Source organism: Lithobates pipiens, unplaced genomic scaffold (genome assembly GCF_037356315.1).
Source record: "Lithobates pipiens isolate NorthernLeopardFrog02 unplaced genomic scaffold, aLitPip1_a1.2 Scaffold_19, whole genome shotgun sequence".
NCBI lineage: Eukaryota > Metazoa > Chordata > Amphibia > Anura > Ranidae > Lithobates > Lithobates pipiens.
In genome coordinates this window covers 176,646,239-176,671,681 of record NW_027507764.1, presented here as the reverse complement: position 1 = coordinate 176,671,681, position 25,443 = coordinate 176,646,239, and the positions used below count along the sequence as shown (strand labels likewise).

The 25,443-nt window shown below is 44.6% G+C and overlaps 1 protein-coding gene across 1 annotated transcript in view; it reads right to left on the bottom strand.

Annotated features, from left to right (window-relative positions):
* LOC143996451 (collagen alpha-6(VI) chain-like) overlaps positions 1 to 25,443 on the bottom strand; it is a 357,097-nt gene that overhangs the window by 141,662 nt on the left and 189,992 nt on the right. Inside the window, exon 9 of the mRNA XM_077491501.1 lies at positions 9,078 to 9,647. Within this exon, the coding sequence (XP_077347627.1) occupies positions 9,078 to 9,647 (570 nt within the window). The remainder of the gene's footprint in view (positions 1 to 9,077; positions 9,648 to 25,443) is intronic.

Here is a 25,443-nt window from a genome sequence, read left to right as displayed (position 1 = left end):
ATACAGCGCTGACAGCAGCTCCGTGACATACAGCACTGACAGCAGCTCCGTGACATACAGCGCTGACAGCAGCTCCGTGACATACAGCGCTGACAGCAGCACCGTGACATACAGCGCTGACAGCAGCTCCGTGACATACAGCGCTGACAGCAGCTCCGTGACATACAGCGCTGACAGCAGCTCCGTGACATACAGCGCTGACAGCAGCTCCGTGACATACAGCGCTGACAGCAGCTCCGTGACATACAGCGCTGACAGCAGCACCGTGACATACAGCGCTGACAGCAGCTCCGTGACATACAGCGCTGACAGCAGCTCCGTGACATACAGCGCTGACAGCAGCTCCGTGACATACAGCACTGACAGCAGCTCCGTGACATACAGCGCTGACAGCAGCTCCGTGACATACAGCGCTGACAGCAGCACCGTGACATACAGCGCTGACAGCAGCTCCGTGACATACAGCGCTGACAGCAGCTCCGTGACATACAGCGCTGACAGCAGCTCCGTGACATACAGCGCTGACAGCAGCTCCGTGACATACAGCGCTGACAGCAGCTCCGTGACATACAGCGCTGACAGCAGCTCCGTGACATACAGCGCTGACAGCAGCTCCGTGACATACAGCGCTGACAGCAGCACCGTGACATACAGCGCTGACAGCAGCTCCGTGACATACAGCGCTGACAGCAGCTCCGTGACATACAGCGCTGACAGCAGCTCCGTGACATACAGCGCTGACAGCAGCTCCGTGACATACAGCGCTGACAGCAGCACCGTGACATACAGCGCTGACAGCAGCTCCGTGACATACAGCGCTGACAGCAGCTCCGTGACATACAGCGCTGACAGCAGCTCCGTGACATACAGCGCTGACAGCAGCTCCGTGACATACAGCGCTGACAGCAGCTCCGTGACATACAGCGCTGACAGCAGCTCCGTGACATACAGCGCTGACAGCAGCTCCGTGACATACAGCGCTGACAGCAGCTCCGTGACATACAGCGCTGACAGCAGCTCCGTGACATACAGCGCTGACAGCAGCTCCGTGACATACAGCGCTGACAGCAGCTCCGTGACATACAGCGCTGACAGCAGCTCCGTGACATACAGCGCTGACAGCAGCTCCGTGACATACAGCGCTGACAGCAGCTCCGTGACATACAGCGCTGACAGCAGCACCGTAAGCAGCCCCAGGAGGAAGTCAGCACAGCACAGGGATGGTGTGATCCCCTCATAATAAGAACCCCCAGGAGGAAGTCAGCACAGCACAGGGATGGTGGGAGCCCCTCATAATAAGAACACCCAGGAGGAAGTCAGCACAGCACAGGGATGGTGGGAACCCCTCATAATAAGCAGCCCCAGTAGAAATATGACACCGCTCAACCTCTTCAAAGAGGAGGGTAGGGGCATATAGTACGGTGTGCTTTTTTGGGTCAGGGAAGTGAGCCAAATGAATTAAGAAGGTCTGTGTGCTTGATTCCAAAAATTGTTTATAGACATATACATGGTCTACTGATCACATGTGTTGAATTCCTCCGAGATCCATGCCTCATTCATTTTTAGAAATGTGAGGTAGTTAACACTGTGGTGAGCTAGGCGAGTACGCTTATCGGTCACAATCCCCCCTGCTGCGCTGAACGTCCTTTCGGACAGGACACTGGATGAGGGGCAAGCCAACAGTTCGATTGCAAATTGGGCAAGCTCTGGCCAGAGGTCAAGCCTGCCCACCCAGTAGTCTAGGGGTTCATCACTCCTCAGAGCGTCCACATCGGCCGTTAACCCAATGTAGTCGGACACCTGACGGTCTAGGCGTTCCCTGATGCTGGATCCGGATGACACCTGTCGATGGGTCGGCTGAAAGAATGACCTCATATCCGAAGTCACCAACACATCTTCAAACCGGCCTCTTCTTGCAGGCGCTGTTGGATTGGTACCCGCAAATCCTTCTCTGGGAGTGGGAATTGCTCCTCTGCCAGCGCACGCAAAAGCAGAATGCAGCATTTCTCGAAGCAAGGCCTGGAAGTGCTGCATTCTGACAGCCCTCTGCGACGGCGGTAACATTTCCGCCATTTTGTGTTTGTACCGGGGGTCTAAGTACGTTGCCACCCAGTACTGGTCCTTGACCCTCATGCTTTTTATACGGGGGTCCCTATTAAAACACTGGAGCATGAAGGCCCCCATTTGCACTAAAGTGGAAGCGGTGTGGTGGCCTGGCTCCTGCTCATCATCCAGGATAATGTCGTCCTCTTCATTCTCCTCTCCCCATCCTCGCACAACAGGGATCCCAGAAAGGTTTAAAGCATGCTCTTCTTGCTCCTGCTCATCCGCCCCGGCACCATCCTCCTCTGACTCCTCATCAGACTCCTGTTGTTGACTTGTCTCAGATAGAGTAGCCCCCCCTGGGAATTCATCCAGCATTGCGACTTCCTCATCTTCCCGCTCCTGCTCCTCCACAGCCTGATCAATGACACGACGCAATGCACGCTCCAGAAAGAAGGCATAAGGTACCATGTCACTGATGGCGCCATGGCTGCGACTGACCAGTTTGGTGATCTCCTCAAATGGCCGCAGAAGTCTGCATGTGTCGCGCATGAGCAGCCACTGGCGCGGTGAAAAAAAACCCAGCTCCCCAGAACCGTTTCTTTCGCAGAGTTCATACAGGTAGACGTTAACTGCACGTTTCTGCTGGAGCAGCCTATCAAGCATATAGAAGGTTGAGTTCCATCGCGTCGGGCAATCGCAAATAAGACGTCTGACCGGCAGATGGTGTCGCCGCTGAATGTCAGCAAGGCGAGCCATGGCCGTGTAAGATCTTCTGAAATGGGCCGAGATTTTCCTTGCCTGCCGCAAGATGTCCTGGACCCCAGGGTATTTGACAAGGAATCGCTGCACGACCAAGTTTAAGACGTGTGCCATGCACGGCACGTGCGTGATTTTGCCCTGTTTCAATGCGCTAAGCAGATTGGCACCGTTGTCACACACCACTTTACCAACTGTCAAATTGAGCGGTGTTAGCCACTCATCTGCCTGTGAACGCAAAGCTGAAAGGAGTGCCGGGCCAGTGTGGCTCTTTGCTTCCAGGCACAACAGACGCAGCACGGCATGGCAACGTCTCACCTGGCATGTGGAATAGGTTCTGGGGAGCTTGGGCGGTGCAGTGGAAGAGACGCTAGCAGCGGAAAAGGAGGAGGCAGCTGAGGAGGAGAGGGAGGAGGATGGAGTAGGAGGAGGAGAAGAAGAGTCAGGCCTGCATGCAATCCGTGGCGGTAAAACCAAATCTACACGGGTGCCACGGGTTACATGCTTGACGGCCGTCAGAAGGTTCACCCAGTGGGCAGTAAAACTGATATACCTTCCCTGCCCGTGTTTGCTAGACCACGTGTCTGTGGTCAGATGTATCTTGGCACCGACACTGTGTGCCAGAGATACATTCACTTGCCGCTGAACATGGCCATATAGCTCTGGGATGCCCTTCTCTGAGAAATACTTCCTTCCTGGGACCTTCCATTGTGGTGTTCCAATGGCCACAAATTTGCGAAAGGCCTCCGAGTCCACCAGTTTATATGGCAGTAGTTGGCGGGCTATGAGTTCTGACAAGCCAGCCGCCAACCGTTGGGCAAGAGGGTTATCCGGCGTCATCATTTTTTTACGCTCAAACATTAGGCCCACGGAAGCCTGCCTTTTTGCAGAAAAATGTGAGCTTGGCGTGATGGAAGGTGGAGTGGAGGACAATTGTGAGGAGAGAGGAGAAGGAGAAGTAGAAGACGAGGCTGGACGGTGAGAGCCTGCAGTGTGGCTTTGTGTGTTCCGTTGCTCCCACTGGGCTCGGTGATGGCTGCTCATGTGCCTTCTTAAGGCGGTCGTCCCTAGGTGAGTATTGGGCTTACCGCGACTAACGCGTTGACTGCAAAGATTGCAGATGGCAACGCTATTGTCAGCAGCGGACACGTTAAAAAAAGCCCACACTGCGGAGCCATGTGCCGGTGTCCTGGGAGCGCCAGATGTGACCGTACATGGTCGATGACTCGCTCCTGATACATTTGCAGTCTGCTTTGTCCCTGCTGTGCAATGTAAGTCATTGCTGCTTCTCCTCCCTATCTGCTGGTCCATATCTCCCTCTGAACTCCCCTCCTCTTCCTCTCTTGTGGGCACCCACGTGACATCACTAGACACGTCATCATCAACGTCACCTTCCCCACCGCTATAAGTAGAGTAGGCAGCAACACCGGGGACCAACCTCCTCCTTGGGCTGATCTGGGTACTGGCGTCAGACTGCTGAGTAGCGCTTGTTGCTACCTCCTCTTCCTGATCCAATACCAAGAGTGGCTGCGCATCAGAAATGTCCTCTTGATATGGATCGGAAAATAATTCCAGTGACTCAAGCGGAAGGTATGTGGTGGTGGTGGTGGTGGTCGTGTTGTTGGTGGTAGTGTCTTTGGGGGTGCACATAGCAGAGAGTGAAGAAGAGGGTGCAGATCGAGAGGATGAGGAGGGTGCAGAAGAGTAAGGCTGAGCGAGCCACTCAACCAAGTCTGGTGCATCCTTTAAAGTAATTGAACGCACCTTCTGCAACTTCCCACTTTGGCTCAAGCCTGTTGCTCCTGCCCTACCCCTACCACCCCTGCGGAAGGGCCTGCCTCTTCCTCTGCATGTCATTTTTTAAATGACCCTGTGACAAAACTCTTAGTCCCTATACCGCTGAAGGACTGCTGCAGTATAGGTGAGCGGTCAGCAGTGGTGCACGTCAACCCTATCTATTGTGGACCTATAGCGGTCCTTACAGAACAGCAGACTGTACCGCACTCAAGCCTATGTACCGTAGCACCCTATACCAAGTTACCAGTCCTTATAAGAACTTTTGTGGACCAAGCAGGTTGTGTATTAGTGTTTAGCAGACTGTACGTCAGTCCCTATACCGCTGAAGGACTGCTGCAGTATAGGGCAGCGGTCAGCAGTGGTGCACGTCAACCCTATCTATTGTGGACCGATAGCGGTCCTTACAGAACAGCAGACTGTACCGCACTCAAGCCTATGTACCGTAGCACCCTATACCAAGTTACCAGTCCTTATAAGAACTTTTGTGGACCAAGCAGGTTGTGTATTAGTGTTTAGCAGACTGTACGTCAGTCCCTATACCGCTGAAGGACTGCTGCAGTATAGGGCAGCGGTCAGCAGTGGTGCACGTCAACCCTATCTATTGTGGACCGATAGCGGTCCTTACAGAACAGCAGACTGTACCGCACTCAAGCCTATGTACCGTAGCACCCTATACCAAGTTACCAGTCCTTATAAGAACTTTTGTGGAACAAGCAGGTTGTGTGTTAGTGATTAGCAGACTGTACGTCAGTCCCTATACCAATGAAGGACTGCTGCAGTATAGGGCAGCGGTCAGCAGTAGTGCACGGCAACCCTATGTATTGTGGACCGATAGCGGTCCTTACAGAACAGCAGACTGTACCGCACTCAAGCCTATGTACCGTAGCACCCTATACCAAGTTACCAGTCCTTATAAGAACTTTTGTGGACCAAGCAGGTTGTGTATTAGTGTTTAGCAGACTGTACGTCAGTCCCTATACCGCTGAAGGACTGCTGCAGTATAGGGCAGCGGTCAGCAGTGGTGCACGTCAACCCTATGTATTGTGGACCGATAGCGGTCCTTACAGAACAGCAGACTGTAACGCACTCAGGCCTATGTACCGTAGCACCCTATACCAAGTTACCAGTCCTTATAAGAACTTTTGTGGACCAAGCAGGTTGTGTGTTAGTGATTAGCAGACTGTACGTCAGTCCCTATACCAATGAAGGACTGCTGCAGTATAGGGCAGCGGTCAGCAGTAGTGCACGGCAACCCTATGTATTGTGGACCGATAGCGGTCCTTACAGAACAGCAGACTGTAACGCACTCAGGCCTATGTACCGTAGCACCCTATACCAAGTTACCAGTCCTTATAAAAACTTTTGTGGACCAAGCAGGTTGTGTGTTAGTGTTTAGCAGACTGTGCGTCAGTCCCTATACCGCTGAAGGACTGCTGCAGTATAGGGCAGCGGTCAGCAGTGGTGCACGTCAACCCTATCTATTGTGGACCGATAGCGGTCCTTACAGAACAGCAGACTGTACCGCACTCAAGCCTATGTACCGTAGCACCCTATACCAAGTTACCAGTCCTTATAAGAACTTTTGTGGACCAAGCAGGTTGTGTATTAGTGTTTAGCAGACTGTACGTCAGTCCCTATACCGCTGAAGGACTGCTGCAGTATAGGGCAGCGGTCAGCAGTGGTGCACGTCAACCCTATGTATTGTGGACCGATAGCGGTCCTTACAGAACAGCAGACTGTAACGCACTCAGGCCTATGTACCGTAGCACCCTATACCAAGTTACCAGTCCTTATAAGAACTTTTGTGGACCAAGCAGGTTGTGTGTTAGTGATTAGCAGACTGTACGTCAGTCCCTATACCAATGAAGGACTGCTGCAGTATAGGGCAGCGGTCAGCAGTAGTGCACGGCAACCCTATGTATTGTGGACCGATAGCGGTCCTTACAGAACAGCAGACTGTACTGCACTCAGGCCTATGTACCGTAGCACCCTATACCAAGTTACCAGTCCTTATAAAAACTTTTGTGGACCAAGCAGGTTGTGTGTTAGTGTTTAGCAGACTGTGCGTCAGTCCCTATACCGCTGAAGGACTGCTGCAGTATAGGGCAGCGGTCAGCAGTAGTGCACGGCAACCCTATGTATTGTGGACCGATAGCGGTCCTTACAGAACAGCAGACTGTAACGCACTCAGGCCTATGTACCGTAGCACCCTATACCAAGTTACCAGTCCTTATAAGAACTTTTGTGGACCAAGCAGGTTGTGTGTTAGTGATTAGCAGACTGTACGTCAGTCCCTATACCAATGAAGGACTGCTGCAGTATAGGGCAGCGGTCAGCAGTAGTGCACGGCAACCCTATGTATTGTGGACCGATAGCGGTCCTTACAGAACAGCAGACTGTACCGCACCCAAGCCTATGTACCGTAGCACCCTAGACAGACCAAGTTACCAGTCCTGATAAAGAGCTTTGTGGAACAAGTGAGTTGTGAATGATTAGCAGACTGCAGCAGAAGGGCAGCAGTCAAGTATAATATTCTTTCTATATTTGGAAGAAAGAATATTATACGTGTACAAGCCTATTACCGTACCACTGATACCAGTCCTGAAAAGAACCTTTGTGGAACTAATAGTAACAGCAAGTCTTTAAAATTATCCTCACTGCCTGACACACTGCTTCCTGCCTGTCCCTATACAAATTGGCAAAAAAGAGTAGGCTGGAACGATTAGCTGGAACAGCTCTTTTGTGGACCTGATAGTAACAGCTAATGATGATGATGATGATGATGATGAAGAAAGACTAATCTGGCTGAGCTGTCCCTAAAATAGCAGCATACAGCGCTCTGTCCCTTTATCTAAACTGACAAAAGAAACTCAGGCTGCTGACCTAACACCTATACCAGTCCTGAAAAGAACTTTTGTGTACCAAATAGCTAGCGTTTTCTCTGTCCCTACTCCACACAGGATCCTTTCCCTACAGTGACAGAAGAAAGAATGTAAAATGGCCACCGGATCGGGTGTATTTATAGGTTAGGGGGAATGTCCAAGTGTCCATGAGCTGTCATGTCTCAATTGGTTGTCCTGTAACACATGATAAACGTGTCACGAAAGGTTAAAGTTCTTGTATACATTAAACACGTAAGTCCGCCGGGGCGAACGACGGAAAAAGGCGTTCGAACCCGCGGACGGCGAAAGTCGGAAATTCGCCGCGAAACGACCGCCGGGCGAACCGTTCGGCCATCACTATAGCAGAATACATTTTAGCCTACACTTATGAAGTAAGATTATATATTTGCAAAATGTTATAACAGAAATGAAAAAAATTGCTTTTTTTTCAACTTTATTTTTTTTTGTTTACCCAGTGGTGATTAAATACCACCAATAGAAATCTCTATTTGTGTGAATAAAAAATTATAACAATTCATATGTGTACAGTGTTGCATGACTGCACCTTTGTCATTCAAATGCAACAGCGCTGAAAGCTGAAAATTGGCCTGGGCCTGGTGGTAAAAGTGCCCGGTACTGAAGTGGTTAAATTATTTGGTGCATCCATTCAAACAAGTCTGGGCACCTAGATAATGTATTATCTCCCACCTGATTTTGATGACTTATTGTTCATCACCTAAGCTGTGCTCAACAATCTAAGCCCCTGTACACACGGTCGGAGATTCCGGCAATCAAATCCGTCGGATTAATTCTGACAGATTAATTACGGAAGAGGTCCGGAAGTGATGTTGCATACACACGGTCGGACTCAGTTGTCGAAAAATCCGATTGTACATAACGTGATGACGTTATTTCGTTACGATGGGACTACGTTCAGGCTAGTAGCCAATAGCTTTGATCTAGGAATTTGATCTGAGCATCTGAGGAATATCCGACAAAACAGTCCGATAGGAAACACTCCATCGGAATCTCCGACCGTGTGTACAAGGGCTAAGAGTTCTGCTTGACCGCAGTTCCTCCAGCTAATTATTTGTTCCTCTCGTTACTTATCCCGCACTCTTTCTCCTGTCCCTCTTTTTCTTGTCAGTGAATATTTTATTTTTACACACCCCATCTGTTGCTACTTCTGTTTTTTAATTAACCACTCCACAACTATTGAGGTCTGGGAACTGCACTGCTGATTATTCAGAACCCCACAATCATTTTGTCTTGTGTCGGTAGTACACTATATCACATCTATGACACACTATATTGAATGTATAGTTTATGAATCCATTATTTTCTCATTGCCATTTTTTGTGCACAATGCTTCCATAACTGTGTACCTGAAGGTCACTAATGGCTACCTCACATTATTGCAAGAAGCATTCCATATATTATTCTTGACAATACTAGTTGAAACTAACTTTGCTACTTGCTACATATTTTGTGTACCGGTAATTACTATAACCTCTATAATGTTAGGTTATTATGTTTTGTGTTCTAAAATTTCCTAATAAAAACATATTAAAACAGAACATCAAATTGACCACCAACCTGTTTTATTGCACACATCACCAGAAATGTTTGTAAGAATGTTATTTAGTCCATCAAAATTTTCAACGAAAAACCATTTTCCCTTTGATCCGGCCATTGTCACCAGTTCATCGGTTTTTGCTTGGTCAACTCCAATAGCATATAAAATGATGCCGGCATCTTGAAGAGCTTTAGATGCTTCACCTAGCTTAGCATGATCATGGGATTCACCATCTGTTATAATTATCAAAATCTGATCAACCCCTGAAATATTGCGACTGCCATGTTTCTCTGTAAAAAAACTTTTAGCATATTCCAGGGCCTTGGCAGTATATGTGTTGACTCCAACTCTGGGTGCATCTTGTATAGCTTTTATAACACTCTGTTTGCTGCTGTGTTGGTTTAGATAGAACATTCTGTGTGGATCATCTGAGTACTTGAGAGCTCCAAATTGAACATTTTTTGGACCAACTTCTGATTTGTTGACAAGAGAAATTATAAAGTTTTTCATTGTATTAAACTGATCATTGTTTATGCTGGAAGAGGAATCAATCACAAATACAATGTCTGCTAACTGTACTCGTGAGCATTCTGTAAAGATAAAAAAACATATTATGAGAATCAAACAGTTAAAGTGTCATTAAACCCAGACTATGAAAAACTCTAATTACATTTTAGATTGCTATATAACAGAGTGTTCATACTCACAAAGCCACTAAAGCATTTGATTTGTGTGGAATGAAATATACTTAATTGATCCTGCCCTCAGCTGTCCCTCCCTTATTCTTTGTGTCCCCATTGCAGGTTGATTGTGTAGATCAGCTGGTGTCCTCTATTGAGCATGCTCAGTTCTAAGGTCTTTATTTTCTCCTTTTTCCTACTAGTGCAGCCCATGTGATTATAGAATCACACATGTGGGTGTATACACATTGTTAAATGACATTTCCCTCCCTCCCTCCTCCACCATTTCTTCCTATTGTGGCTGGATATAGTATGCTGATTGATTACATTTACTAAGAAATTCACAAAAAGCTTAGTTTTAATAAAAATCAGTATTAAATCCATTAAATGTAATTGCTTACATCTGTAAAGTAAAATTAAGAGCCTTGAACGCAGATGCTGTCTGAACATAATGAAAGCTAGTGTCAATCATATTTGGCTATGCCTACAACATATTAATGAACAAAAAAATACACATTTGATGTTCAATAAAGATTTATAGGGAGCTATAAAACGTTTTTTTTTTATATTTATAATCTAATTTGAATTGCTCTTCTGAAACTGGTTTTGTTTAGTCATGTGACTGGCACAGCACCAATCAGGGTTGTGCAGACAGTCTCATACTGTTGTAATAGAAGCCCCTTCCAAAGAGCTCTCTGTACAGATACCAAAGAACAGGCAAAGATCACGTGACCACACAACAGAACCGCAGAAATAAGGTACTTAGAGGGAAAAAAAAACAAAACACAATGGCTATATATGATTTATGTGAATGAATTATGGCAATTAATGCTTCTCTGTTTAGCATCACTTTAATGATAGATAAAACACTAGGGCCCAATTGACACTTTGCATATGTTAATGCAAACATTTTGGTGTGTTGAGGTGCATTGTTAAGGCAGCCCATTCATTTTGAGGGGGCTCTCAACACACAAAAAAACATACCTTCACTATTTTTGACAAACAGTGTGCCACAATATTAATGTCCAAACAATGTGGTATGCTATGGTGCAGGTACTTTTTTTTTGTTTACTGTATATGTGTAGTATGTTAGGGTGCCATTTAGAATGAAAAGCAACATACCCTAACAAATACCCACACATTAGTGTGCTTGGGGTAGCATGCTAAATGTACGCTTTAAGCCCCGTACACACGAGAGGACTTATGTCCGACAGACTTCCGAAGGAGTTCCGTCGGAGTTCTGCTGGAATTCCGACGGAGTTCTGACAGACTTTTCGGCTGAGCGGACTTGGCCACACACGATCACACTAAACTCAGACGGATTCGAACGTGATGACGTACGACTCGGCTCGAATAAGGAAGTTCATAGCCAGTAGCCAATAGCTGCCCTAGCGTCGGTTTTAGTCCGTCGGAGTAGCATACACACGAGCGGATTTTTCGAAGGGGACCGGGTCCGGCGGAGTTCCTTCGGAAAAATTTGAAGCATGTTCCATATTCTAAAGTCCTTCGGACTTTGGCGAGTCAAAAGTCTGTTGCAGCCCACACACGATCGGATAGTCTGACGGACTCAGTCCTTCGGACTTTGGATGTTGAAAAGTCCGCTCGTGTGTACGCGGCATTACTGTGCACCTGCAATAAAAGTGTAAATGCAGACTACAAAGAAAAAACAAAAAGCAATAAACACCCCAAGCACAGAGTTTTTTTTCCATTGCATCCATCATTGCAAGGTCTTCCAATTTAATTTAGTTCAGATGATGAAAAATGGCAAAAATAAATGTGATTTTATTAATTTAATTAAAAAAATTCTATTCAAGTATGTATTCTTAACCTTCTTCAAGACTACACATTTCTTTCATTTTGCAACTGTGATCTGTCTAATTACAGGGCCAATAAGTAGTGTTTGTGTATGGAAAGTTAAGATATAGTTTAGTATCACTTTAACTGCTCCCCACCCACTGCACATAAATGGTGGGACGGGAGCAGTGGCGATGTTGGTTGACGTACCTGTATGTGACCCCGTATCAGAGGCTCGTGCACAGGGCAGGACTTAGGGTGATGGGGGCCCCTGAGCTTGAGTCACTTTCGGGCCCTACCTTCTATACATTACTTTAAATAGAACAAAATGATGCAAACACAAGCTATGTATTAGAGCTACACAATTCAGGATAAACTGAGAATAAGAAATAGAAATCACGATTCTGAACAAACAACTAAACAAATTACATAATTTATATTAATTGCTGAAGTCTATTAAAAATGTTAAATTAATCTGAAAATTACGATTTTTTTTCCTCACAAAATTGTCATTGTAATAGGTTATTTCTCTCACATGGCATGTGTATACCACAAATGACACCCCAAAATACATTCTACTACTCTGCCTGAGTATTACGATTCCACATGCGTGGGACTTTTTCACAGCCTAGCCACTTAGAGAGGCCCAACATGCAGGGAGCACCATAATGTGTTCTAGGAGCATAAATTACACATCTAACTTGTTGACTACCTATTACACTTTTGAAGGCCCTGGAGCACCAGGACAATGACACGTGGCACTGATGACAGATGGCACTGATATGTGGCACTGATGACAGATGGCACTAATACGTGGCACTGATGACATGTAACACTGATGAGTCATGACAGATGGCACTAATATGTGGCACTGATGACACGTGGCACTAATATGTGGCACTGATGACAGATGGCACTAATATGTGACACTGACAGATGACACTAATAGGTGGCACTGATGACACATGACACTGATGACAGATGGCACTTATACATGGCACTGATGACAGATGGCACTTATACGTGGCACTGGGGACAGATGGCACTGACAGGTGTCACTGGGGACAGATGGCACTGGGGACAGGTAACACTGGGGACAGATGGCAGTGACAGATGGCACTGTAAGCACTTTATTTCCCCCCCCCCCCTTTTTTTTACCCTGACGCTGCAGCCATTCGCTCTCCCTCCTCACACACTGTCTCTGTGTGAGGAGGGAGAGCCAGCGATGAGAGATGATCTCATATGATTACATTAAGAGATCATCTCCCATTGGACACTGCGATTGAGTGCTAAATGGCCGCTGTGATTGGCCCGGTTTCTCCGCTCCCCATATTGCTTTTAAATCCTGTGATCACTTTTATTTTATTTTGTAAATTTTTTTGGTCGTTTTTATGGAAATAAATAGCCATTTTTGCTTTTCGATCTACACCATTGGGAGCCTGTGTTTTTTGTCTTACATATTACCTGCTCCAAGTGTTTGTTGACCACCTTTGGGTGGCATATCTCCTGCTGGTACCTGCTTTCCTTCCTGGATTCCACCGTTTAGAGGCCTCCTGAGGACATCACTGATTGGCCCATAGTGCCGGAGGACCATCCAGGACCCAGTACACCGTCTCCCCACCATCGGAGTCTTACATGCCTTTATGATCTGGTGTTGTCGACACACAGATCCACCAACTCTAGTAAGAGTATCCATCTATACTACCCTTCTGATCGTACCATCGCAAGAGGTTTATGCATCTGTTGAGCTCCTCCATTTAGAAGCTGGTTGTTTCCTTTGGCGGATCCTTCTAGTATCTTGATGGACACTGTTTGGACTTTGTATTATATGTATATGTTTATTTAGTCACTAATTAGTGTATTTTGATTTAAGGTCACCTTACTATGTGGTATAAACATATGGTATTTTGACACTAGCGCTACATTTTCCCTGTCTGTTTCACATGAATCTTTGTCACATTAGTATGTAGCAGATTTTCTTTCCCCATTTCACAGATTAGCACATTATGCCCTTCTTTTCTTTTTTGTCTTTTGACTATAGCACGGACGCCTAGTGTTTAAAACTTAAACAGGCGGGGCTGGCAGGGCCCCCTATTGGGCGAGGCCCATAGGCTTGAGCCCAGTCAAGCCCAATGGTAAGTCCGGCCCTGCTTGTGCGTGGCTCACAGAAAGCCCGGTGATCGCTGTGTCCTCCACACACTGTGAATCACATTACCGCTGTGTCCGGATGATCACACAGTATTTTACCATGTAATTGTTGTGTCCAATCACAGCAATTATATGGTAAAAACAGAAACTGAAAGTATACATTGGTTTTCTTTGCTCTCACATAGATCAGCTGTGAGAACAGAGAGAATCGTTGCTGCCGCCTGTGATGTACAGCAGCCTGTCACACTGCATGTACACTTACAAACTGCAGTGCCATCCTGCGCACAGTGTCCCTGATCACTGCCCCAAGTGTAGTACCAATAAACAATGCAGCCAGCCTGTCACCTGCCCCAGTGTCACCAGTGCTCATAGTAATACTGCCATATACCATAGCAATGCCCTAATCATAGCCATAACCCATACCAGTGTCCTGATCACTGCCATACACCATGCCAGTGTCCTGATCACTGCCATGTCACACCAGCATCCTGATCACTACCATACCCAATACCAGCATCCTGATCACCATCATATGTCATACTAGCACCCTGATCACTGCCATATCCCATACCATTGTCCTTATCACCGCCATACCCTATACCAGTGTCTTGAGCATTGCCCTACCAGTGTCCTGATCACCACCATATCAGTACCAGTGTCAGCAGAGCCAGTGTCCCCAATTGTTTCCACTGTCCTGGTTCTCCAGTGATAGATGATCAGGAAATTAGAGGCCTCATTTCTGCTCCAGAACACCTTAACCACTTCTTGTCCAGCGATGTACCGGTGACTTATTACTTTTATAGGCGGTGGAAGGGGGTCCCCCCTCCTGTCTCCTCCTGTACTGGGTTCTCCCAAGCGATCAGGGAGCACATTAAGGACACAACTAGTGGCATCTGGCTATGAACACACATTGAGAGGAACTGATGTTGTTCCTCCCACTGTGTGATGTCAGAAACTGGAAGCAAAGAGCATTTAGTCAGTTCAGATTTTAGTTCTTTGTTTACCTGGCTGTTACCGGCCAGGGAAGCCACAGATCAGACTGATCTGTGTCTCACTGGCTGCATTGAAGGCAAGAGGAAATGTCTGGGACCCAATAGACCCCAGATATCTCCATGAAGAAGAGGACCTGTCACGGCTCATGGTGTCACAAGGGATATTGGTTATCCCTTGTGATAGCAATAAAGTTGATATAAAAAATAATTAAAGGGACAGTGTAAACATGTTTTTTTAAAATAAAATAAATAAGTGGCCCATCAGCCTGTGCTCATGCACAAATGTGAACATGTGCATTGGTCCCACAGGCCTATGTAAATGGCGATTGCACCACATATATAAGGTATCACCAGTGAGAGCAATAATTCTACCTCCAAGCCTCCTGTGTAACCCGAAACTGGTAACCTGATGCCTGGGGATTTTTAGATACTGAAGTTTGCCATTATTTCATGAATGGATGCAATTTTAAAGCGTGACATGTTTGGCATATATTTACGCATGTATCATCTTTGATATTTTACCTAAAATTGGGTATTATATTGTGTTTTCTAAAAAAAGTTGTGTTTTTGAAAAACCGCTGCACAAATACCATACCATACCAATATTCTCTAAGGCCTCTGCTTAAAAAATAAAAATAAAACTAATATATATATTTTATTATATCTTTTCATGTGACAATACTGAAGAAATGGAACTTTGCTACAATGTAAAGTAGTGAGTGTACAGCTTGTATAACTGTGTACATTTGCTGTCCCCTCAAAATAACTCAACACACAGCCATTAATGTCTAAACCGCTGGCAACAAAAGTGAGTACACCCCTAAGTTAAAATGGCAAAATAAGGCCCAAAGTGTCAATATAACTTTCCAGCACTGCCTTAACCCTCTTGGGCATGGAGTTCACCAGAGCTTCACTGGTTGCCACTGGAGTCCTCTTCCACTTCTCCATGATGACATCACGGAGCTGGTGGATGTTAGAGACACAATTGTCTTTGTACTCCTGCTCATTTTGTAGGTCATTTTACTGTCCTGGTGCTCCAAGGCCTCGAAAAATGCGATAGGTAGTCATCAAATTAGATGCGTTATAGGATGAGCATTGGCTGAAAATGTGTTGGGCAGTGCCATTCACGTGAATTCACGCCGCCACGAATGCCGATCGTGGCAGCATCTACATGTGAGTGACCCATGTTACATTTCTTAGATTGTTTTTACCTGTATATTTTAATAAACAGTACTGTATAAGGATACCTTGTTTTTCCCTTTGATTGGTATCATGATGTGGTGTGAACGGCTGAGTGTCTGCTAATACTTACCTACTGGGAGTTTTCTAAGAAGTGAATGCTGCAAGCAGATTGTTCTCCATCTGTTCATTCTCTGCTGGGCTCATTGGGCTACATTTGGCGTGTTATTACATTCTGTATGGTGAGTTTGCATTGCATGTGGGGATGATGGAGTGATGCACAGATTCCACAATGTCTGTCATTATCACAGGTGTTTCTTCCCTATCTGCCTAAATTAATTTTTTATAATTTACTACACTATGAGACTTTCTTTTTGGTTCATTGCTGTATGCTGTGTACGAGACACTAAACACCCTTCATCAGCAGTGTGCTTGCCTGTTTGATCTACACAGGCACCTATAATGCTGAGTGAGAGTGATAAAGTGAGCAAGCTGTTTTCCTTTTGGTGGGTGGCCATTTCTTCCATACTTATTTCTGTGAAGGAAGTTTGCACACAATTCAATATGTTTATGGACTTTCTTTGTGGACTAATTTTTTCTAAATTGAGACACTTAGGATTATCACTGTTTTATGGAGGACTTCTTAACTTATATTGTTGATCACTTCATCAGGACTGATCAATTTTCAAATATATATCCCATAGTTTGTAGACTCCATGACTTTCACACAGACTAAATAATATACACTATTTTTGGATATTTGTACTAAAATAAATGTAGCAGAATACATTTTGGCCTAAACTTGTGAAGAAAGATTATTTATTGCAAAATTGTGTAAAAGAAAAACTAAGTAAAAAATGTTTTGTTCAAACTTTTTGGTATTTCTTGTTTGGCCTAGACTGGAAGGGGGTCTAGACTTGAGATGGTTAAAGTGGTTCTAAAGTCTGAATATTTTTTACCTCAATGCATTCCTTGCACTAAGGTAAAATGTTTAGACATCAGTATCCTCATTGATCCAGCACTGTGCCCATCTGCACCTGTTTTCTCCCCTCCCTTTCTGGTCTCACAATCACTTTTTTGTGTATACCATACCTTCTTTGCTTAGGCTTTGATAATAATATATTCCTTCAACCCCTTCCCGCTCAAGGATAAAATAAATGTTAATGCCTAATGCCGCTTACACACGACCAGAATAAACTCCGAAGGTTTTTCCAACGGAGTTCCAAAGGGAGATCCGCTGAAACTGTCATATATGTACACGCGATCACAGCAAAGTCTGATCGTTAAGAATGCAGTGATGTACAGCGCGTATGATGGGACTAGAAAAAGGAAGTTCAAGACCCAATACACCACCCTTTGGGCTCCTTCTGCTGATCTTGTCTTAGTAGAAGTTTGGTTAGAGACAATTTGCGTTTTTCAGACTCGTGCTTATTTTGATCATTTTACTGCTGTTCAGTTTGTGCTTGTGGGTTTGTATCTGGTTTTCAGTGCATGTAGGCAGTTCGTATCTGTTTTTCAGTGCGTTCCCGTTACTGATTTTCAGCTCGCTCTTCACAGGCCTTGCTGTTCTTCAGTGTGTTCTGTTAAGTTCCTTCTGACCAGCCGACTATTTTGAAACCATGGTTCGGGTACGTACTCATTGTAGAGTTTGTGCTGTGTGGGGGCTTGGTGTTGGGGTTCATACTCTAACCCGAGCCCAGTAAGTGAACAGGGCGAGGAGGAGTTCATGGACCAAGAATTGGTTACTCCAGTGTGACCAATTTTCGCACATGCCTTTGCTTCATGAGATCCAGGAGAATAATCCTGATAATTTCAGGAATTATGTCAGGATGACGGACCCCGTTTTTTCACCTTCTGTTGGCTTTGCTCACCCCTTATATCAGCAGGTAGAATACCTGCATGAGGCAAGCCATCATTCCGGAGCAGAAGCTAGTTGCCACCTTGCGGTACTTGGTTACTGGGAGAAGTCTGCAGGACCTCAAGTTCTCAACACACATCTCCCCCAGGCTCTGGGGATCATTATTTCAGAGACCTGTTCTGCCATCATTCAGGTCCTGCAGAAGGACTATATTAAGGTAAGTTTTCTCCTTTAACATCACATTATATGTATTTAATGTTTGCTAATTTATTGTATTTATTTCATAATTCCCTAATTACTATGATTGGAATATGCTGTGAATGTCCCCTTTATCCTCATGCATTCTGCATTCTATTTGCCTTCAATAACCTCCCAGCATGCTATCCTGGGGCCATATACACCTATAGCCTAGTCCTTTAACAATGTATATTGTCAGCTCCATTGTACTGCTTTCCCTGAAACACCCCCTAAAATGTGTCCAAATGTTATGTGTCCTTAAATTCAGGCAGAGTGCTGGAGGCTTTTTTTTGGCACCCAAGGTCACCTCAACCCCCCCCCATACAATTTTATCAACGGCCATCAGAGGAGGTGAGGAATCTGATAAGTGGGCCTTATATTTTTGTCTTTTTAAATACCTCATAAAATAAATGTTATACTGATGTGCAAGAATGTTTTTATGTAAACATTCTACATACTACAAAATCAACCATATCATCCTATGCTGCTGCATACTGCACAATTATTTTGAAAAAAAAATCCTTGAATTATCTAGCCTCAGTTGGGCCTGAGGCTGGACTTATTACAGACAATTCCCTGACAGACCTGGATACTGGCCGTTCTGGCTTGGCATCCCAAAGTGCCGTAAAGTTCAGGAGAAATATGTTAATTATTCTATGTGTAGGGGGGCAATTGCAATTCCAGACAATGTCTAATTTTTATTAATAAAACAAAAATTTCAGATAAAATCTCGAATTTTTTTATTGCTTGATTTTCTTTTTGGCTGTCTCATAGGTTTTCCTAGTGCACTTGTAGTGCCAAGTGGATTTTCCCTTAGTAAATAAGCCCCATTACCACTGTAAACAAAAAATTACTTACAAAACTGGAATTGAGCATTGAAAGAAAAAGACACACGTTGTTGTATTTCAAAATGTTTACTCTTACTCGATTCACACATATGCGTTTAGAAAATTTTTCTCAATTTTTTTTTTTTTACAAAAATGCATTTTTTTAAACGTAACATATACAACTCTGGAACTTACAAAGTTCAACATATAAAAACTGAAGGCAATATCAGACATTATAGTGTCAAAAAATGTCTTATTGCCGTAAATCAGATGGGGTGATGTCACCCCTGTAAAAGGCAAATTTTGAAGATGCACACAAATTGGGAATCCAAATGGGTAATGTCAACATGTGCTATCTCCCATCATGGGGGATCAATGGACGTGTGTTGTGGGTGCAACCCCTTCCTCTTACCTACTAGAGTTATGAGGAAGGGGTTGCACCCACAAAACGTGTACATTGAGATCCCTTGATGGCAGATAGCACATGTGGATACACAGTGTGTATCTTCCAAATCTGGCTTTTAAAATGTACAATTACAAACCTTTTTGTAAAAACAGGATGTGATTAGGGAAAAAGTTAGATTCTTCCCAACACATCTATCATGTTCTTCATTTGCTGTTCCATAATGTTGAGTCTATTTCTAATAGAGCTGATTTTCCCATTCCAATTCATTATTTGCTGATTGAGGCTTTGGGCGCTGGCTCTTCCACAACCAGCACATCACCTAAAAATTGTTTAAAAAACATGTATTTAGAAATATGCAGGCATACATAGATTACCTGAAGCTGGGGTATCATACACTCACCTGTTGGGGTGACCATCTTGCCCACTTCCTCCACCTCTCCTTCCTCCAGATCCTCGGGTGGGCTTAAGCTAATTTGCCAATTTGGTTAATGATTTTGGGGGTCCCTGGTGTCCTCTGAGTGCTGTCTGATATTTTCTCACCTATGAGAATGAAACAAAAGGTATACTTAGCACACAGATATTTGAGTCCAGAAATAGGAATATGAAACATTGCTTTGAAGTGGTGTACAATTGTCTTTTTGGGCAGAGATCCAAGCTGAAGACATGATTAAAATCCTCTTTTAACCAAGCTGGAATACTTACCTTTTTGGCCAAGTTTCATAGATGGAGACACCCCAAGTATCCCCTGGAGCACCTGTGTGGGTTACCCTAAAAAATGTGCTCTGGTGTCCTACACTAGTGCTCCTGAATCCAGATTTGTAAACAGCTGCTGAGTGTCCTCTCCTTACATTCCACTGAATCAAGTTTGCAATTCATTCAAATGTCCAAGACATCTAGACAACAATGTCCTAAACTTTTTTTAATAAGACAAATTAGCATGACCAAAATGTAGTTAAAACCCTGTATCAGCTAAATACATTGTATTTATTTGCAAACAAACAATGTTTCCTACGATCAATTTTCCCTACGAACGATGTTTCCTATGAACGAGTACTGTGCCTATGAACAAGAAAGTAGCCATTTAAAACTGTAAAACAGTAAACAAAAGCACATGGTGCAGCACGCAAGTTAATAATCATAATAGGAACACACGACAAGTACTTACTTTTTTGAAGCACCTTCTTTATTTTTTGATACTGATCCGGCTCCCTCAGTTTAATGTCGGACCAGCGCTTTCTTAATTGTTTTTTGGACCGTTGTACCCCAAACTTATACTCCTGAGTGTTCACAACTGTGAATTGGTCCTTGCGCAAATTGGGATGGGTGTACGGCCCATGTTTCCCACCATAATCATCTCTCCACAAGATGTCCACCATCTCCACCATTTCCTCAAAGGCCATGTTGGTGGCCTTAAATCTCCTTCTCCTACAACCGGACGTTTGGGGCTCTTGGCTATCCTCCTCAGTAGATGACAAATTAGCAACCACCTGTGTCTCCGCAATGTTGCTCCTACTGTGCACCGAAGAGAGAAGGGGCGAGGAATATTTGTGAAAAAGAACGTCAGGGGCGGGCGACGCGGGCAGAGTTTGACACATGGGCAGTGTATATAAATCTAACACGCATGTGTCGTACCTACAATCCATGTGTGTAGGATGAACAAACGGAAGTGGCAAGCATGCTAAACAAAGGTAAAATTTGAACTTGCCCATCACAGTGGCCTATACTGCTTCACGATTGAGGCCTATATTGGGATAAGATAATGAAAGTTTAGGCTGGCATTAGTGTTCCTGTCTTGTATATTGTCTTACAGCAAAGATGAATCAGTTTAAGGACCCAGAATTCATGGGAAGTTTCACTGACAGATACAGGGAGGTGAGGAATTTGTGGGAGGTGAAACACAGCTTATATTATAATAAACACGCTAGGAGGTCATCACTGGAGAAACTTCTGGAATTTGTGAAGACTCGGGTCCCCGAAGCAAACTTGACGTTTTTGGAAAATAAAATTGGGATCTTGAGGAACATGTATAAGAAGGAGCGTAATAAGATCTAGAAATCACTCCAATCAGGAGCATCGGCAGAGAATGTTTTTCCCCAGGCTGTGGTACTTCAACAAACTGCGGTTTCTGGATGAACAGACTGAAGCCAGGGAATCTCTTTCGACCCTTCCCGGCAGCCTTCCCTCCACCGTTCCCTCAACCCCAGCAGAGGCTGACGAGGAACAACCTGGGCCTTCCATCCTGGAAGAAGTGGATACACCCAGCTGGAGCCAGTATATTATTTTTTGACATATTTATTGTCGTAATATTAATGATGTTAACTAGCTTGAAAAATGCTGGGGTCAGAATGATAGTCTTTTCTATTTATTAACATTCAATTTGCAAGTCATGAGCTGAAAATTGTGTGGGATTGATGAAGCAACAACTATGTCCCTTTTTTATACACAGGATAAGCTCAGCCAGGAGGAGGGTCTGGAAAGCATCAGCCAGGAGGAGGCTGTGCCAAGCATCATCCAGGAGAAGGCTGTGGCCAGTGGCAGCCAGGAGGAGGCCATGCCCAGTGTCAGCCAGGAGGTGGCTGGGCCCAGTAGGAGCCTCACCCAATCCCAGGTGCCTCCCCTCTTCCTTACCACCAAAAGACCCAGGAAGGGGACAATGACGGAGGAGGAAGCACTGGGCCTCATTAGAGAAGCCAGCCATTTCCTCAGGAGCCCCCCCAACGCTGAAGAGGCCTATGGCTGCTATCTAGCCCCCAGGTTGCTGGAATTGGAGAAAGGCTGATGCCCTTCATAAGGGGTTGAGGGGCCAGCTGACTGAGAACAGCCACATATGTGAGCTCGCCCCCATCCTGCTCCTCCTCCTGCCACAAGTCCACCACCAGAGCCACAGCCTCCAAGGAAGGCTACAGGGAAGGCTGCAGGGAAGAGAAGAAAGTGATGGCCTGGGTTCAGTCTGGTCTGACAGAAGACACAAACTGTTGTAGTACCACAAACTGGGGACAGATATGTCATCTGCTGCTGGTCCTGATCAGATTGTGCTCCTTATTATATGGACTCCTCAAGCTACCAAGTTTCTTTTCCACGGACTTGATGTGTGCCGTAGAGGCCAAAAGGCTTTGCAAATTAAAAAAGTTTGTCCAGCGTTGACTTCCTCCTTATTTTGTTACCAAGAATAAATGGATATTTTATTTATAAAAAATACTTTCCTATGTTTTTTTCAAAAAGGACAGTTTGTTTGTGAGTAAGCAGGTACATTTAAAGAAGACAATGTCAAATTAACAAGGGACAACAACCTCCTTGAGGTTAATTAACCGCTTCGTGCTCCCGCCCTATAGCCGAAATACGGCTGTAGAGTGGACGTTAACTGCCGGGAGGCCGTTCCTGAAAGGCCTCCTGTTTACTTCCACAATGCGAGCTCCCGCAAGAGCACATCGGGGAAGTTCTGTGCTGGCCGTGTCCCTTGGACACAGCCAGTCACAGATCGCTGTAAACAGCCAATCACAGCAGCCATTTACAGCACGATAGGCGTGTCCAATGTGAGATGATCTCATATGTAAACATATGAGATCATCTCTCAGTGCCACTCTCCCTCCTCACACAGACAGCGTGTGAGAAGGGAGAGATCAACGGCTGCAGCGGCCGTAAGTTAAAAAAAAAAAGGAAAAAAAAGTGCCATCCGCCCCAGTGCCATCCTCCCCCAATGCCATCCTTGCCAGTGCCATCCTCCCCAGAGCCACCTGCCCCCAGTGCCACCTGTTAGTGCTATCTGTTCCCAGTGCCACCTATTGTCAGTGCCATTTGTCCCCAGTGCCATGTGTCATCAGTGCCACATAGTGCCATCTGTCATCAGTGCCACATATTAGTGCCATCTGCCATCAGTGCCATGTATCAGTGCCAATTGTCATCAGTGCCACCTGTCAGTGTCACGTGCCATCTGTTGTCAGTGCCACGTGTGATCAATGCTACTTATCAGTGCCATCTGTGAGTGAGTGACTTGTATACCTCTGCGAACTGAATCGCCTCAGGACGCTTTCTTGCCACCAGAATCCATCTGCGACTTTTGCATGGTCCTTTACCCCGTAAGGTCCTGACACGCTTACAAACACATACAACATTGACATACACATATTAAGGCCAATTTTATTTTTATTTTTTAGACAAGGTCTAATTAACCTACCAGCATGTCTTTGGAGTGTGTGAGGAAACCGGAGTACCAGGAGGAAACCCACACAGGCCCAGGGAGAACATGCAAACTCCAGGCAGATGGTGTCGTGGTCAGGATTTGAACCAACGACCCTATTGCTGCTAAGTGAAAGTGCTAACCACTACACCACTGTGCTGCCCTCTGTCATCTGTGTCTCGCGTCATCGGTACCACGTATTAGTGCCATCTGTCATCGGTGCCACGTATTAGTGCCACGTATTAGTGCCATCTGTCATCAGTGCCACGTATTAGTGCCATCTGTCATCAGTGCCACGTATTAGTGCCACGTGTCATCAGTGCCACAAATAAGTTCCGTCTGTCATCAGTGCCACATATTAGTGCCATCTGTCATTAGTGCCACGTATAAGTGTCATCAGTGCCACGTATCAGTGCCATCTGTCATCAGTGCCACGTGTCATTATCCTGGTGCTCCAGGGCCTTCAAAAGTGTAATAGGTAGTCAACAAGTTAGATGTGTAATTTATGCTCCTAGAACACGTGATGGTGCTCCCTGCATGTTGGGCCTCTCTATGTGGCCAGGCTGTGAAAAAGTCCCACACATGTGGTATCGTAATACTCAGGAGGAGTAGCAGAATTTTTTTGGGGGTGTCATTTGTGGTATACACATGCCACGTGAGAGAAATAACCTATTACAATGACAATTTTGTGGAAAAAAATAAATTAAAAATCTTAATTTTGCAAAGAATTGTGGGAAAAAATTACAACATCAAAAAGCTCACCATGCCTCTTACTAAATACCTTGGAATGTCTACTTTCCAAAAAGGGGTCATTTGGGGGGTATTTGTACTTTCCTGACTTGTTCGGGTCGCAAGAAGTGAGATCGGCCACTAGTACATCAGATGTGATCAATTTTGTGCGATTCGCACCACAGCTTGTAGACTCTCTAACTTTCTCAAAGACCAAGTAATATCCACTAATTTGGGTTATTTTTACCAAAGATATGTAGCAGTATAAATAGTGGCCAAAATTTATGACGAAAAATTTATAATTTGCATAATTTGGTCACAGAAACAAAGAAATATGCGTTTTTTTTCAAAATTTTCGGTCTTTTTTCATTTATAGCGCAAAAAATAAAAACCCCAGAGGTGATCAAATACCACCAAAAGAAAGCTCTATTTGTGGGAAAAAATGACAAAAAATTCATTTGGGTACAGTGTTGCATGACTGAGTAATTTTCATTCAAAGTGTGAGAGCACCGAAAGCTGAAAATTGGTCTGGGCAGGAAGGGTGCCCAGTAAGCAAGTGGTTAAAAAATACAAGATAATAATGTTATTGTGGTAACTTGACACTCCAAAAAAAATGAATTATGTGGAGATCACTAGAAAATAATTTTTAAGTAATCGTAAAATAAATCTTGATGAAATAAATAAAAAATTATAAAAGATGAGTATACAAAATAATTGTAAACATTATTATGGAGATCGGGCTTTTAAAAAATAGAATATTAGTCATGAGATGAGGATAAATAATGAAGAAAGAAGTTTGAGAGAACTCTGTGTGAATATGAGCAAAACAACTTCATTCTTCCAGCATTCTAAAGAAGAAAAGAATGCGCTGCATTAAAAGATCACAGAATTAGCAGTGTGAGGAATGTGCTAGCTCCAATACGAACGCTAGTTTTACCACACCGAGCGCTCATACTTGCTTCACAGCATGCGTCATTTTTTGGTACGTCGGGACAGCAGACAGATGAACAGTTTTCCCGTTATATTTAAAACATGTTCTATTTCTAGGTCCGTCAGAATTTTTCGTAAAAAAAAAAAGTCTGATGAAGCATACACATAATCGGAGTATATGATGAAAAGGTTCCGTCTGACTTTTTCTGTCGGACATTCCGCTCGTGTGCCCAATTTTGCAACTTTGACATGTGTTAGTAAAACTGTACATATTATCACAACTACTTTGCACATCCAGGTGGATTCTACCTTGTTTTTTTCAGGACAAATTGGGCTTTCATTTGGGGGTAAATGGTAATGGATAGCTCCTGATTTTTTTTTTATTATCAAAGGAAAACTGCCACAAAATAGTAAAAAAATATATATTTT